Source organism: Manacus vitellinus, unplaced genomic scaffold (genome assembly GCF_001715985.3).
Source record: "Manacus vitellinus isolate BGI_N305 unplaced genomic scaffold, ASM171598v3 scaffold_19_pilon, whole genome shotgun sequence".
Lineage (NCBI taxonomy): Eukaryota > Metazoa > Chordata > Aves > Passeriformes > Pipridae > Manacus > Manacus vitellinus.
Window position 1 is genome coordinate 401,151 of NW_021939395.1, and position 16,084 is coordinate 417,234.

Sequence of the window (16,084 nt, forward strand, 5' to 3'; positions counted from 1 at the left end):
TGCAGTCTGAGCAGAGGCCAGAAAGAAGGAGGTCACCTGCTGTGCTGTGGCTTGGAGCTCCCCAGACCCCCCCAGGGAGGCATCTGCAAATAGTGAAAACAAAGTCAAGTGCTGGCTTGTCCTCAGAAGTGATGGGAATGATTTGTAGGGACATGGACCTCAGATTAGGTGATTTGCAGTAGTAGAAATAATCTCAGAAGTATAAGCCAGTTTTCCAGGTATTTATAGCTGCTGCCCTTTGCCTGAGTTAATCTGGCTCCACGTAGCTCGGGTGTCCGCAGGGGTGGATTACACCAGTGCTCTCTGCAGGTGTCCTGGTGGCTTCCCTGTGCTAATCAAAGAGGGAGGGAGTGCACACTATTAAGTATATAGTGATTACTGGAATGAGCTCGTGTTTCTGTTGGGGGGGCTGAGTGGGTGCCTCCATTGCACTGCCTGGAGGTGGTGAATGGACTGTGCTGGACTCAAGACACAGGAAAGTGGCTGTCCCTTCCCAAACAGCTCTGGGGGCAAAAGAGATGGCTTAAATCAGGCTGATAAAGTGAGTGCAGAACCACCAATACTGGGACACTGACAGTACTGGTCTGGGCCATCCTTGGCATGAGGGGAGGGAGCACTGTGGGCAGCCTTAGCTGGGGCAAACACCCAGGCACAGGCACATTTACCCTTTTACACATCTGCCTGGAGATCTCTGGATGCCCCTGGGACGCATTTGGGGTGTGCCTGGGCTGGCAGAGCCCTGCTCAGGCTGTGCAGAGCGAGAGCTGCCTGAGAGCTCCACGCAGAGTCCTGGCTGCTGTTCATGTGCTGTGCATGGCCGCAGTCATAACGATTTGTCTTTAACTCCTTTAATGTCTGTAGCCAGGTGTCTGTGACAGGCAGTGCTGGGGGTATGTCCTGGGTGCCTGCTGCCTGATCCGGGTGCCAGCACCACCCGTGGGGCTCAGGGTCAAGCTCTTGCTGGAGCCTGGGGAATCTGATGATAGACTCATGGAATGGTTTGGATTGGAAGGGGCCTTGAAGCCCATTTCATTCCGCTCTGCTGCCGTTGGCAGGGACACCTTCCACCAGACCAGCTTGCTCTAAGCTCCGTCCAGCCTGGCCTCAATGCACTGGTGTTGCCTGAGGATGGGTGGGTGTGTGCTGGGTGGGTGCAGGCTGGTGGGTGTTCTCTCCCTCCACACCAATAAGCTCCAGCAAGGACCAGAAACAGGCTGGCTGCAGCCGCTGGCTTTGGAAAGAGCCTTGGGGACAAATCCTTCTGTTGCAGCAGCCTCTTCTTTTGCCAGACTCCCATCCCGCTGAGGGCTCCTGGAATTGCTGCCTGTGGGACCAATCCCCACTAATGCCAGAGGGGAGGCTGCAGATCTCCAAAATACATTTTAGAGAGGATGTGTTCAGTCTCTGGGATGAGGTGGGAAAACCCTGGGCTTTACTTCCTTCCCTCCGTGCTCTCTCTGCCTACAGATGGCTGGAGGGGGTTTCTCATGTCTCCCAAGATGATACTTCACTTCTCTGGTGTTTTTACCAGCCCCTCAGCACTTTGGCTCTTGTTACATATTTTAGCTGCTCTGGCTTCTTTACTGGTTAAAAATGGCAGAAAGAATGCTTTGACCGTGGCCCGTGTGCTGAGAACAGAGCCCAGGCACAAGTTTCTGTATTGGTAATTTCCTTGTGAACGCTCCTGCCTCCTCCCCCTTGTGCTGATCTGCAGAGCAGCATCCACACATCTTCTGACGTGCCATTGGGAGGGCTGGGGCAGAGTATCTCAGCAGTTCTCTTTCTTCTTGAGATGGGAAAGGAAGAAAGGAATTTCATGCAGATCAGATTAATTGCTTTCATCTAGGAAGTGATGAGGTGCATTAACTGGAAAATGAAATTCCCCTGCAAAGATAGCTCAGATGATTTAGTTTCTCTTGGATTGTGTATGTGCCTGTGCACATTTGTGGATGTTCATCCTCTTCTTTCTGTGAACACCATACACAGAGATTAGTGTGTGTGTTCTCTTCTGTATGAGGAACATACCCATCCCTTGCCCTGGGGCCTGCAGCATTCCCTCTGCAGACATGTCCATGGAGAACAGGCGCTGTGGCCCGTGCTGCCCGTGGGGAGGAGAGGTGGCCTTGGCCCCCCGCTGAGGCTCCGTGAGCCTCTGCATGGGCGGCACAGGGCTCGATGTGGGATTGGCATGGCTCCTTCTCCCCACTCAGACACTGAGAACCAGCCCCTCAGGTCACCCTTGGCCCCTCTCCCGCTTTCTGGCAGGGCAGGGCTATGGGGCACCTGTCTATCTTGGATCTGATGCCTGAAGCTGTGGGGCCGGGGGAACCCGTGACCCCCCAGGCTGGCTCAGGGCCTCGTCCCTGTGTGTGCTCCTGTGCTTCAGGATGTGTGAGGTCATCCCTGTGAACTCAGCCTGTTCACGTGGATTTCGTTTTCTGCCTTTCAGTATTTGGTGCCTGTGGTCAAAAAGTCTTTTCCCTGGTAATGGGATCTTCTTGCAAAGAAACCTGTTACTTCCCAGTCTGCTCCCAAGTCTCCTGGGAGCATCTTTAAATGGTTAGAAAAACAAGAGCAGCAAAGGCATTTTTTTCCCTTTCTTGTTTACAGCACAGCCTGTGCCAAGTGCTGGGTCCTTGGTTCTGAACTGTGTCTGGGGTGGCTTTGAAGGGGGAGCAGAGCACAGTGCTGGGACAGAACATCGCCCTGGAGCTGTGCCGAGGGTCGGGCAGGGCTGAGCTGAGGTGGGAGCTAAGGGGAGCCCAGGGGGCAGCGGTTCTCTCTTTGCTCAGTTCAGCCTCCCTTTTGCCACATGGGTGCTTAAATTCTTGGATTATGGCCTGAATTGAAGCAGTTGTCATATTCAGCATGAATAAGGTGGCAGCCTGGGGTTGGCAGGGTGGCCAGCCAGTCCCTCTGCACGTGATTCCAGTTAATGAAGGGAGCTCAGTGTGTTCTGCAGGATCCCCTGGGATCAGTGGGGATCTGTTAACTGCTGGCCATGCTGTGCCCTGATGGCTGGAGGAGAGGATGGGGCTCTGCCCCTGCCCCCCTGGCGTTTCAGAATCGGGGTCAAGGCGGGCACGCGGCCGCTGTGGCAGGACGTCCTGAGCTGACTATCTTGCTGCTCGCTCAAAGAGACTTCAGAGAACACTCTCAAGGCTGGGAGGCCTAAAATTAGATGTGGCATCTGTGTTTTGGTTTGCAGGCGGGCTTGAAAGAAAACGATTCCTGTCTGCTTTCATTCCTTGCCTGCTCGGGAGAGCACAGCAGAGGAGGAGGGGGTAGGGCTTTGATCGCCAAACCGCCACGGCTCTCTCTGGGTACTGCTGCCCAGCAGGGCTGGTGAAAGCTCCATTGTGGGTCTGTATGATGGAAGGACCTCCCACGCCCGTGGGTCCCTGGCATCAGCCAGCTGCACTGCTGCATCACTGCAGGGCTCTGCCTTCTGTATTTCCCCAGAAATGCTCTCAGCCCCCAAAATGACAGATCTGGCTGTCCCTGCCTGGTGTCACTGAAAGAGCAAACTGGCATCAAAGTTCTGTTTCCCAGTCTATGCTGGGCTGGGATGCCTCAGGTTAGGGGTGCGTGCTAGTGGGGTTGATACCAGCATAGTTGGCTGTCCATCCATCCATCCATCCATCCAGGCCTTGCTGAGGGGCCGGTCTTGTGCCGCTCCTGCCCCAGCCCTGCCCCACTCCTGCCCCGGTCCTGCTGCAGCTGACAGGTGTGGGCAGCTGTGAGCTTTGGGCACGCTGGGAAGGCCAGGCCATGGAGCAGGAGGACCCGGTGGATGTGAGCTGGTGGCCATGGGTTGTTGAGGAGTTTGCCTCTATGTTGCCTGTGCTGCTGAGATCGGTGCTAAGAGTGCCAGGGAGACCTGGCACTAAGTAGGTGAAACCTTGGTTATAATTAGTGTGTTTATGCTGTCTGGGATGACTCACAGCACGATCCGCTTGGAGGGTGCAGGAACATGATAGTGTTGCACAAGTTGTGAAGTTCCTTCAGAAACCCAATGCTTTGCCAGCAGAGCTGAAGGGAAATTCTGCAGATAGAGCTTATATCCATTTCCAGACATAATAAGGAAAAGGATTTTTATGCCTCTGCAGTTGTGTCTCTGAAAAGGTTTGGTCTTGGTATAAACATGCCTAAAAATAACCCAATTCTGCTGGTAAGTTGTGGGACCAGCAGTGCAGAGCCACCGCAGTGAGCCCTGGCATCCCTCCTGTGAGAGGGGTGGGAGCGGGGGCTGCTCCCCGAGATGGGAGGTTCTGCTTCTTCCTCTCATGCCTGTCCATCCCCAGGGCTCTGTGCCAGGGGGAGAGTGCTGGCTCATGCCGTGTGCCTCCCCGGGCGGGTGCCAAATCCGTGGTATTTGTGGTCTCCTCGTGTTTCCACGCTGGGTCCTGCCCTTGTTGCCATCTGACTGTTTTTGCCTCATGCTTCATCCAGTGGAGAAATGAAAATGCAGAATTTGTAGCACTGGTTTCCGTAGCAATAATCCCACTGCCAAAGAAGCAGGGAAAATATTTTGTGTTTTAAATATCCGTGTCTGGGAATGAATCCTGGCATCCCTCAGCAGCCCAGGTGGGAGCTGACCACTGACCTCCGACTACCAGCACCACCTGATCCTTGTTGCCAAGTTAAATTCCAAATACCTTTGGAGTTCTGTGTGACACTGGAATTGTTTCACCTTGGGTTTCTCTCGGCAGCACTGTACCACATGCTGTGGTTAGCTGGGGGACCACAGGGACACCCTGTCCCAGTAGCATCCTCCTCCGGGGCGTGGGCAGAGGTGCAGTGCCCTGGTCCCTGCGGAGGGATGGCTGCAGGGGCCAGCCTGGCTCTTGGGAAGATCCAGCGTGCCCTGAGGTGATCCCAGTGGGGGCTCAGGGGTGAGGTGCTTGAGAGTTGGCTGCCTGGATGTGCTGCCCACGGGCTGGAGGTGACGGGGAGTGCTGTGCGGATGGCCCCCAGCAGGATGCGGGCCCAGGGGTCCTTTCCATGTCAGAAGGCTGGTGAATGCGGCTGCAGTGCTCGTCCTGCTGCCCAGAAGGTGCACTTGGGTTGGAGAACAGAGCTGAGCAGAGCAGAGCTGAGCAGAGCAGAGCAGAGCTGAGAAGGGAGTCTGCATGAGGCACTGACATCAGTCCCCGTCCTGCCCGTGCCATCCGTGCCCCATCATCCCACCCTCCAGCAGCTGCTGGGTTCAGTCTGGGACACGATGGTGCCTCGTTGATTGGCCAAGTGGTTTGTGGAAATGCCTCAAGGCCACGTGACTGGTTCACCCAAGGTGCTGTGCCTCGTGGCTGGACACCGGTCCAGTGCTCTGTTCCTCTGGAGATCCGCCCAGCACACTGACTGTTGGAAAAGCCACCAAGAGCTTGCATCCCCTGTTCCAGGGTGTTTCATAAGCATCATTCCCTCTTCTGGAGGGTTTCATAAGCATCACTGTGCTTTGTTTTGGGAGAGGGAAAGGTAGAATTCCTCCTACAGGCACAGATGTTGGTACGTGGCATTACAAGCCCATGGTACCCTGGACAATTTCCTGGGAACTGTAAGTCTGTACCCTGTCTGGAATCATGGCCGTGTCTCTTGGAGCATGAAATGTATGGATCAAGTATCTCATTATTTGTGATTTTCTTTACAGGCACATTTTCTTTTTGTCAGCAGAGGAGATGGATTTGAGAATGGAAGTTTATGGTGTGGATTAAACTAACTGCATAAATATCAGTCAGGACAGACTGTCTCCTTGGGAACTAAGTAGGGCTCTCTGGGTACCAAGGACACCAAGGTCCTGTCCTTGGTGACTCCAGGTGACTCTGCAGTCACCAGGAGGATACAGTGTAGGGCACTAGTGCTCCTCAAGGCTGCAAGCCTGCCCGTGCTGCTTCTCATTTCCTTTTTGTCCCCTTCGTGCTTTGTAATCAGGTGAGTTCCCATCTGAAGTAACCTTGCGATGCACTTGTGCTGTCTCTTTTTGTAGGTACCTGCTCTGTCTGGGGAAATCAGTTCTTCTCTGAGCTGATTTATTTAAACTGCTCCCCGAGCTCCTGGCTGGAGCTCAGGTTTCAAGGCAGAAGTCTTGGTCTCAGCTGTACCCCAATGCAGGCAGCACCTCTGCCACAGCCACTGGTGAGGTGCAGAGGCTGCAGGGTGGCTTCGCCTGGGCTTTGCATTCCAGATGTGGCAAACTCGCCACCTTTATAACCTCCTTTTCCGCTTCTTCCTTGGGGATGACTGAAAGGTGAGAGCCCAGGATTGCTGTTAAATGAGGAGCCTCCCAGAGGTCTGGGTTATGCTATGGCTCTGCCATCCATCCCATCAAAGGGCCTGCAGTGCCTTGGCCAGTCAGGTTGGCAGGTTGGGGCTGTCTCCTGAGAGCAGGACAAACAGTGGCTGGCTCCATGCAGCAGCAGGCTGGAGCAGCCTTAGTGCACAGCAGAGAGAACAGGAGGGAAAAGAGCCAGGGATTGGGGGTGGGGAGGCTTTAAGAGGATCTGCCATGTGAAAAATAAACTGTCAAAATAAATAAACAGCATATTTGAAAAGAGAAAACAGAGTTTAATTTGGAGATTTGAGAAGGGTGTGCAGCTGTACTTGTGGAAGTTGTTTGTGCCCCCGAGGCTGGAAGGCAGTGCCAGGACTGGAGAGCCCAGCCTGCTCCTGAGAGCTGTTGGTGGAAGGACCTTCTTCTTCTCCAAAGCATTTTCCTCCAACCAGCCCCCCTTGCTGGGATGTTTGAAAAATCCGTTGTCATCTGCTAATATTTATTTTATTAAATCTGGTGATGATCCAGTTCTCATGTATGTTTACTAGGCCTGTGGCTCACACTGTGCCCTTCTCTGCTCTCAGATGCTATTGTGCCTCTGTTGCCAGCCATCACAGATGAAAACAAGGCACGGGCAGATTGGAAACACACTCAAGGCTATTTAGAAGAAAGGAAATAAAATCAATGTCCACGGCTGCATAGATTGAATTGCTCACAGCATTTTAACAGATGAGATGCTTTAAAGTTTCCCTGCAGGCCTTGTTATGTGGGTGAGCGTGGTATGGTGGCTGCAGGCACAGGCTGAGCTCAACACTGGCTGGAGCCAGTGGCAGCCAAAGGGCAGTGCAAGGGGACATGAGGATGTGCCCGAAGTCAGCAGTCGTGCCCTTTGCTGGGCGTGGGTCTGGCCCCTCGGTGTGAGTCACAGACCTTCGGCCAGGCAGGAGGGAAAGCTACTTAGTTTTAATACTGCATTTGAGGATGTCATGCACAGGCAATGCCTTTTTAAAGGCAGCACTTCTTCCTGGCAACATTAGAGTGTCTCAGAATTGACAGTGGTTGAAATGACTGGAGAGGGTTCTGTGTCACCTGAGTTCACGTGTGAGTGCTGGCTCAGTTCTGGGCTCAGCGTCCTCCTGAGCATGATAGGCAGGTTTTTGACAGAGTGTGATGAAGGTGCAAACCCCTTACCCCTTTCCCCGGAGGGCAAGGTGTGGGACCAGCGTGCACTACTCCAGGGTTCCTGTGCCAGATGTGCCAGGGTGCATGGCAGCTGCCATCACTTTGTCCTGATCTGGCCTGGGGTGGGAAGTCGCAGGCAAGGGGACAGCTGTGCCTTGTACTGGCTGTTGCTGAGATGGAAACTTCCTTTGTGGGTCAAAAGTGGTTGGCTCCTCTCTTACCTGTGCTTGCTCTTGGCTTTCTGGATGTGTTGTGAAATGTGGCTGCTTGGTGAAATTTAACTAATGACAAACACATGTTTGCATTGCAAAATGATCATTTCTGCTCCCCAGAAACATTTGCACATGGCAGGAGCTCAATAAACTCTCCATTTCCTTACAGAAGCCTTCTCAAACAACAGTAAAGCTCTTCCTACAGCTGTAGAAGAGATACTGAGGTTGTTTTTTCCCGCCACGAAAGCCGCCGAGCTCCTCTGTGAGAGCCCTGACCTTGGCCTGTGCCGGGCCCGGCATCGCCCCCGCTGTCACCGGCCCAGTTGTGTCTGTGCCGGCCGCTATCGCCCTGCCCGGGCGGGCTGGCATCGCCGCGCATCGGGCCACTGCAGAGTCCCCCACAACACTCTCGGGGCTTGTTTTGGTTCCACGTCAGCGCTCCTGCGGCTCTGGGGGGTGGGTGCAGCCAGCAGGGACCCACAGGGTACATGTTTCCACCTGGAGGAAAGGTGGCAAGCCAGCTGCTGAGCCACCCTCCTGTCCCTCGAGTGCCCTACGTGGGGGCAAGGGGCTGGCACCCTGGGGCAGGTGGCACCTGAGGCTCTGCCCAGAGTGCTGCCGGCCCCTGAAACCTCCCCAGGCACCTGTTTGGCTCATTGCAGTGTTATTTATTACTTACACATTCTGAGAACACCCTGGAAATGTCTCTTTGGAAACTGGAAACTGGATCATTAAGGCAACCATTAGCACAGCTCGCTCTGGGTTGCCTACATTTTAAATTATGTTTTTCTTGCAATTCTCTCTCTAAAAATAAAAAAGAAAAGGCAAATTGGCATCATTTTAAAATCGAGGGTGTCCCTGGGCTGGTCGTTCAGCTCTGGGCAGTGGCTGCCAGTGGGGAAGGTGTGGGAGGCAGCTGGGAATCGTGTCAGTGCTGCAGGGCCCGCGGCCGAGCCGCTCCCCGCCTGCCGGAACACCATCTCCTGCCCTGATGGGACTGCCCACACCCCACAGGAGCCTGTCCCGTGGCCCAGAACCACCTTCCATGTCTGCCAGCACCCTCCAGGCTCCATCCCTTGGCAGCAATGGGGGTGAGGGTGACTGAGCACAGAGGGAGTGTGGGGAGCCCTGCCCAGCCCCAACCCTGGCACGGGCACACGCAAGGGGCACACTCCATACACACCTGCTGGAAGGTGTATCTGTACTTGCACAACTCTTCCTGTGCAGAAACAGCTCTTTAAAACCTGTTTCAGAAGCCACTCCATTTTGAACCTGCTTTCAGTTTTAGATAATTAATCCTCAAAAACCCCAGGGTGTTCTGAGGGGTCCTGTGTCTGTCGTCAGGACAGCTGCTGTGAGAAGCTCTGCTGCTTGTGGCACACATGGTGCCAAGCATGGGGAAGAGAGCATGGAAGCCTTATGGAAACAGGGAAATATGCACTGTCAGATTTCCAACTGCACAGGGGGGAAAAGAGAGGGGTCTTTAGCAGAAAGGTCTGGTTCTGTGGGAATCTAAAACATGCTGGGGAAATAAGACATTTTTAGCCAAGCTTTTTTATGTGCTGCTGCTATTCCTCAGTAGGGTCTGCTCCCCAGCAGCCCCTCACACTGAGTGCCAGGGCTCTGTGGCACGGGGTGGTGGTGTGGGAGGATGCAGGGGTGCCCTGGGACAGGGTGGTGGGATCATGCCAGGAGGATGGGTGGTATGCCAGGGAAGCTGAGACAGGGAGACGTTGCTTGCATCAGGACTAGACTGTGGCAGTCACAGTGCATCCAATTGTGTCTTCTTTTAATCAGTAATTCAAGAAAAGTCTTGGAAATGGAGATGGTTGGGGAATGGTGGTTGAGCAGCATCTACAGACAAGTTTCTGATTGCTGCTGGCAAAGAGATGAGAAATCACTCAAAAGGTTTCTGCCTTAAGCACTGAGGGTGAAATTGCTGCTCCAGTTACTGACCTGCAACTGAGGTGGGGTCTGCACAGCTCCCAGGGAGGGAAAGGAGGGAGCAGCACTGCAGGGGGACAGACAGGCAGCGAGGTCAGAGCAAGGTGACCCTGCAGACTGAGATCACCAGTGGCTGTCTCCTGTTGTGCTTTAATCCCAAGGTGTGAGGGGCTTGGAGATGAGCCATCCAGGGCTTGGAAAAGAGCTGTCCTTTGGCAAAGAGCCCTGCCCACTGTGACAGGCACACCGCACTGGTCCTCTGGAGATAGCCTGGTCTTGGGTTGGAGTTGAGCATCCCAGCTCATATAAAAACCATTTAAAACCTCTCTCTCCTCAGTTTAATTTATGTCTTTCAGGAAGCAGAACAGGAGGGGATGGATAATCTGGACTAATAAAGCAGCTCTTGTTATCAGAATTAAAATATCTAAGGAAAAAATCTGTTTTCAGTGGGTTTGGGGTTTACTGTGGGCCCAAGTGGGGCTTTTCTGGGTATAAAGGTTTATTCCAAGAAGTCCCATCTTTGTTACATTCACTGTTGATGCAATCTGATTTCTCAGAACCCACCTGAAAGCAACAAACAACGCCAGAAACCAAAAGGGATCTAAATTTTACTCAAAAGTTGCAGTGACCTGCAGACTGTTAGAAGCTAATTGCCTCATCCAGCGGTTGGAGAAAAAGCAAGTTTTAGCAAATAACTCAATGTGCTCCTGCTCCCCAGACTGCCTGGGCATGCTGGCTCCTGATTTGGATAAGGCCCTCCTGCTGCCATGTCCTCTGGAAAAGCAGCTTCTCCATGGATTTGATCAAAGAGATCAGATCAGGGTGGGGAGGGGGTCAGCAGGAGGGTGCCAGCCGAGAGGGGAGGATGTGGGCGTGTGGGTGGGGAAAGCACGAGGGCTGTTTGGGGAGGGAGGTGGGCTCTTGGGACGTCTCAGCTGGGTGGTTCACGTGGCATTAGGCAGTTGGCAGCACTGCAGTCTGCCTTGTTTGGTGTACAAGCTTCCTTACTGAAGCCAGAATTCCATGGGCACTGCAACAGCCCATCTCAGTCGCCTTCTCTCTCTAGGCTGTGCTGTCACTTTGTCACACATTGTCACACACTGCACCCGGGGCAGTGTCAGGGGGGGCACCTGGCACTGTCTCTCCGTGATCAGAGCCAAGTTTGGCTCAGTCCTTGCTCATCTGCTTGCTGCTCAGTGCTTGGCTTGTTCATCCCCTCAGTTTTGGGATTGCCATGAGGGTTCTTCCAGGCCCCATTGCGATGCTCCCTGTAGCTTGTCTTGACCACGCTTGCTGACCCTTCCCTTGTTCTCTCTGTTTTATGCTGCAGGTTGGAGACTGGCCGTGACCATGTCCTGCCCATTGACTATTACTTCCCACCTCAGAAGACCTGCCTGATCTGTGGAGATGAAGCGTCCGGGTGCCATTACGGAGCCCTCACGTGTGGGAGCTGCAAAGTCTTCTTCAAACGGGCGGCTGAAGGTAATGGGGCAGAGAGGAGGAAGGGGTTCTAAGACCTCTTAAACAAGGAAAGGAGAAAAATCTGGGATAAATTGATTTCTTTGTCCTGTGTTTGTCATTCCACATTACAGATTGCCCTCAAAAGGTAGCCAAACCAGTTTGCCAAAACACTATTCTTTTCAGTGGCATTGAGCAACTTGGTCTAGTGGAAGGTGTCACTTCTCATAGCAGGGTTGTGGAACAAGATGGTCTTTAATGTCCCTTCCAACCCAAACCCTTCTGTGATTCCATGATTATCTGAAATGGCCTAGTGAGTCCCCAGAGCAGTCAGCTCCTGCTTTTCCTCTTGACTCTCCGGAGTTCTTTAAGCTCCCATCAGCCCACCTGCGATCTCAGACCCACAACTCCAAATTTGGGGAAGGCTTTTCCTCTCCTGCATCCCTTCCAGAGGGTCACTTTTGTCAATGCCTGCAAAACAGAACAAATGTCTGTCCTTGAGGAGCTGTGCTCTGACCTCGGGGTCCGTGATCCTTAACCCAGCCCCTGAGAGAGCAACTCCTCCTTCGTGTCCAGCTCTGTAGTTCCAGGCTCTCCAGCACTATGCATGAGCCCAAATGTTTCCTCTCAACGGCAAGGTCTTTGCACCATCTCTCCTCGGGAAAGAGCGTGCAGAAGGACCAAGCCCAGCTGTTTCCTTGGGCTGTGGCTCAGCAATGTCTGGTTTCTGCTTGCAGTTCAGAGTGGTGGTTCCTTGGCAGCAGTGAGAGTCTCTGTTGTGGAAGATTAACTGTCCAGCAATGCAACGTGCCTGTAATCACTCACTGGGCTTGCTTTCAGGAGTGATGAACCAGCACAAGCACCACTTCCTTGGTGCTAACACAATTTCCATGGTGTGTGCTCTTGGCAGCCAGTGTCACCAGCCATGGTGTCCCTGGGAGAGGGAGGCCCCGTGGTCCTCGGCTGGCAGCAGTGATGGGGACAGAGCTTCTGTCTCACCGGCACCTCCCCATGTGCCCACCCCCTCCCCTCTGAGCAGAGGTCCCACTCTGGGGGTCCTCACCTGCTGTTGTCAGAGTGATGCTTCCAGATCAATTATCATTATCCTGCCTGGGTTTGGAGTGTGCCAGGAGCCAACTTGCCAGTGCTGGTTTAGGGAAGAATGGGAGCTGTGCCACAGGGGACATCAGGGTCCTGTTGCCAGAAAGGGCGGTCAAATAATAGTTAATAAATTTGGCATATTCCTCCCAAGTAAATCATTTGCAGATCTGGCTCTGCTGCACATCAGTCTGTGTCAGGCCAAGTGGGTTGGCTTATGCAGCCAGAGTAAATAACAGATGCTTGTTTAAGTCAGCAAGTTGTTGTTGATTTATAGTAAGTGGAGTCTTGGCTCTCAGTCAGACAAACTGTCTGTGGCTTGGTGCTGGAGCTGCAGTCCCCTGGCACCGGGTGGGCTCTGTCCTGTGGGTGACAGGGGATGGAGGTGCCCAAAGGGGAGAGGGGCAGCCTGGGCTGCTCACACTGCTCCACAGGCATGTGCTGTGGGGTTGTTCCCTTTCCTGACTGTGTTATATCATGAATTTAAATGGTATTTATGCCTCTTCCTGGTTCTTCAACCTTGCAGTATGGCAGAGGGTTAAAAGTGTTCGGCCATGATGGAATCAGACAACAGCTCTTTGGCCTGGAGCCACGTGTGTGTGCAGGGAGGGGCAGGGGCACCTGCTGGAGTGTAAGCTTTCATCTTACGTTACCCTGAGGTACATGGATAGTCTTTTTTGGGGGGGAGAGACAATAAATCAGGCTCAATTATAGGTACTGAATGCAGGGCAGGGGCAGGTTTTTGTTTAAAGCTCTGTCAATGAGCCCTGCTGGCTCCTGTGCTAGAACTCTTTTTCCCCTCTGAGAAAGGTGCATCCTGTCAGGTGTCAGGAGACCAGGTGTTGAGTAGGTCATACCATGGTCAAAAGACCCAAAATTTAAGGAGGTTTTATAGAAATGTGCTGGTAGAGAGAAAGGGAAAAGATTTTAGAAACAAAGTTGTGAGGCTGATTCTTCCCTTTGGACACAATGAGGGGTTTGCAGCAGGAGCAGTGCTTTCTTACCCCTGATTTGATGAAATGGTTGATAGACTTGAGGGTTTTCACAAGCTCAGGTTCAACTGATTCATCCAAAAAGATGCTGGAAGAGGTAACAGAAAAGGCAGGGTTGGTCTCCTGATCTCATTCTGCCAGCTCTCTTGATTCATGGACTCTCCCAAGATGTCCAGGCTGTGTCTAGGACAGCACTGAAGCACACCCTGCAGATTGCCTCTGCCCTTGTTTTGTGACCGAGCCCAGAGCTGGGCTCTTCCTTGCTGTCACCCACCTGGGGGTCCCGGCACGGAGGGTCTGGAGGGTCCAGAGGGCTGGGGCTGGCTGCCCGGCCAGCTGGGCTGCTGCTCCTCTGCTGCCCACAAAGAGGGCTCCTCCTCCTCGTTTGGTGAACAAAAAGCTCACCCACCTCAGCACAGATGCCGTTTTTCTTGACACAAGTAGGCAGGAGTAGACAAGGCACCTCTCGGCATGGTTAGGCTGGCTGGGGTGGGTTGAAGACATCAGAGTTCAGCCCTCGTGATGCCACCCTTACCCCTGAAGCAGAAAAATGCTTCAAACACAACAGCTTCTGTTTCAATTAGCAGCCCAGGGCTTCCTGTCCCCGTCCTGTCCTTGTCCCTGCATCCACCCCTGGAGAGTGACAGACCTTCCACGCCCCTCTGAGGTTGCTGAGATCTGGTGGCTACCTGAGCCAGCCCAGAACTGCCTCTGCACAACATTCCTGGCAGTGCAGGACTGGGATGCCTTGGAGTGTGTTCCTGATGGGGCTGCCTTTAAATAGCAGAGAGCTGAATCAAAAAAATAACACAGTATTTGGCAATTTTCCTAGTGGGCACCCAGCCAGGCTGCTGTGCAGGCTGCTCTGATTGCCTCCATCAGTCTCCATATGGATTAGCGTTCTATGTCCTGACCTGCTGAGGATTAGCCTTGCACCAGAGAGATGTCACTGGGCCAACTCAGCAGTATCTTGCCAGATTTCAAGATGACATCAAGTTAAAGTGAATGTTTGCAAAGTCCCTTGCCACGTTTCGAAATGCTTTCTCCTCCTTCTTGGGCTGATCTGACATGCAAACAAGTCAGCTCTGCAGATTTGATGGTGCTGCAGCACCACGATACTCCTGCTTCAGTGGTGTGTTTCTCATGACTGTTTTGGTGTTATGTGCCTTAAAAATCCATGGGGAGAGCAGAAAGTGAGATGAACAGAGCTGGGGAAAATCTGGATGCTTTCCCCATGCTCTCTGTAGCCATCTGGTAAATACAGGGGACTATTCAGAAAATGGCTTTGCAAAGGGAGTTCATCAGCAGTGGCTTAGTGCTGCCTGCCGGGAGCCTCGTGGCTGAGCCCTCTTGGGTTGTTAATGGGGGCATCCTGTGGGAAGTGCTGCCAGCACCAAACCCATGGGCTCAGCTCTGGGCATGGCCCTGCTGGTGTCAGCCCAAGGACCAGAGGTTTCCCAGGAGAGCACTGGAGCTTCAGTGGTAACACGAGGCCCTGGGGGATTCGCTTTCACAGAAATCTTGGCCTTATCCCCCAGCTCTTAGAATTCTGTTTATGCCCTGAAATATGAGGATCTCCCTCTTCCAAAAAGCATTTACTGGGTTTTATATCTCTCTTCAAAAGGCATTTACTGGGTTTTCACATTTACAGTCATAAATCTTGCTCCAGATGTTTGCACAGATTACTTTGCTGTCTAGAAGAAAAAGTTATTCTGGGCAAAACAGGTCGTGTGGCAACAGGCTGTTAGATAATTCCTGCAGGCTGTTAGTTAGATAATTCCTCTGGATTGAGCAACTCTCCTCCACAATATTTTTAGTCGAGGCTGGAAAGTGCCTCTTCCCCTTGGCTCTGGCTGTGCACTGCGGTCCCAGGGGATGGGCGGGAGGGGCTCGGAGGTGGCGCAAGAATCTTCCTGCCTGGGTGAGGTGGCACAGGATGGGCCTGAGGTGGCAGCACGGGCTGTTCCCAGCGAGGGGGGCAGTGGCACAGCAGTGTGTTCGTGGGGGGGGGTGCCACAGACTGCAAGGGCATCGGAGGAACAGAAGCTCTCCTGCGGTGCCTGTGCTGGTCTGGGAAGGCAGAGGATGCTGGGTGCCTTTGTGACTTTGCTCCTCACCTGTGTACGTGTCAAACAGGACCTGGGCTGCAGGGGAGGAGTAGGGACTTGTCAGGGTGACATCTGCAGTGTCCTCAGCTGGGCTGTGGTCTCTGGGCAGACACCTGGCCAGTGCTGGGAGATGGGCCTTGCAAAGGGTGGAGAACACCAGAGAGTGGATGTAAGGTTTGGACCTGTATGTACAGGTTTGCAAAACAAGACCCTCTGCATTGCAGTGACACAATGCAGTCGTTGTTTGCAGGGAAGAAAAGGAGGTGAAAAAGTCTTTTCAGAGTTAAACTTCAGAGAAGGAAAACCGGTGCATTTGTCTTTAAATAAAGAACAGCTGATTGCAAGTGTCTCCAGTTGTTCTGAAATGAGGAGAGTGAATTACCCTGAAATTAGAAACAGGTGTGTGAGAAGTTACTTCATACAGAAGGAACCCATCTATGTCCCAGCCACCCTTCCCAGTTCTCTGGGCTTTTACAGATGGTGGCTCCTTCCCTAGTGGTTAGGAGGGGAGTCTCTGCACCCCCAGGAATTAGGATGAGGTGGGCGAGGTGAGCAGCTCATCCTCACAGGGAGCAGCAGCAGCCCCATGACCTGCCATGGCTTTTTGTTTCCCTTTTTGTTACTGGTGAACAGCATAAAGCAAACAGGACTCACTTGTGCAGGCTCAGGCAACAGGGAATGGGCTCCTGCCCCAAAGAGCCTCCATGAACCAGGAAGCTGCCCTGGCCACCCAGTAATGTCCCTGTACCATGACTGTGGGGAGAGCTGTTGTCTGCAGCTCCCAGCCTGTGCTGCTCCCAGCCCATGCCAAGGCACGGC

At 53.2% G+C, this 16,084-nt stretch overlaps 1 protein-coding gene across 1 annotated transcript in view; it reads left to right on the forward strand.

Annotated features, from left to right (window-relative positions):
• Positions 1–16,084, forward strand: part of AR (androgen receptor) — a 38,732-nt gene that overhangs the window by 10,219 nt on the left and 12,429 nt on the right. Inside the window, exon 3 of the mRNA XM_025894942.2 lies at positions 10,940–11,091. Within this exon, the coding sequence (XP_025750727.1) occupies positions 10,940–11,091 (152 nt within the window). The remainder of the gene's footprint in view (positions 1–10,939; positions 11,092–16,084) is intronic.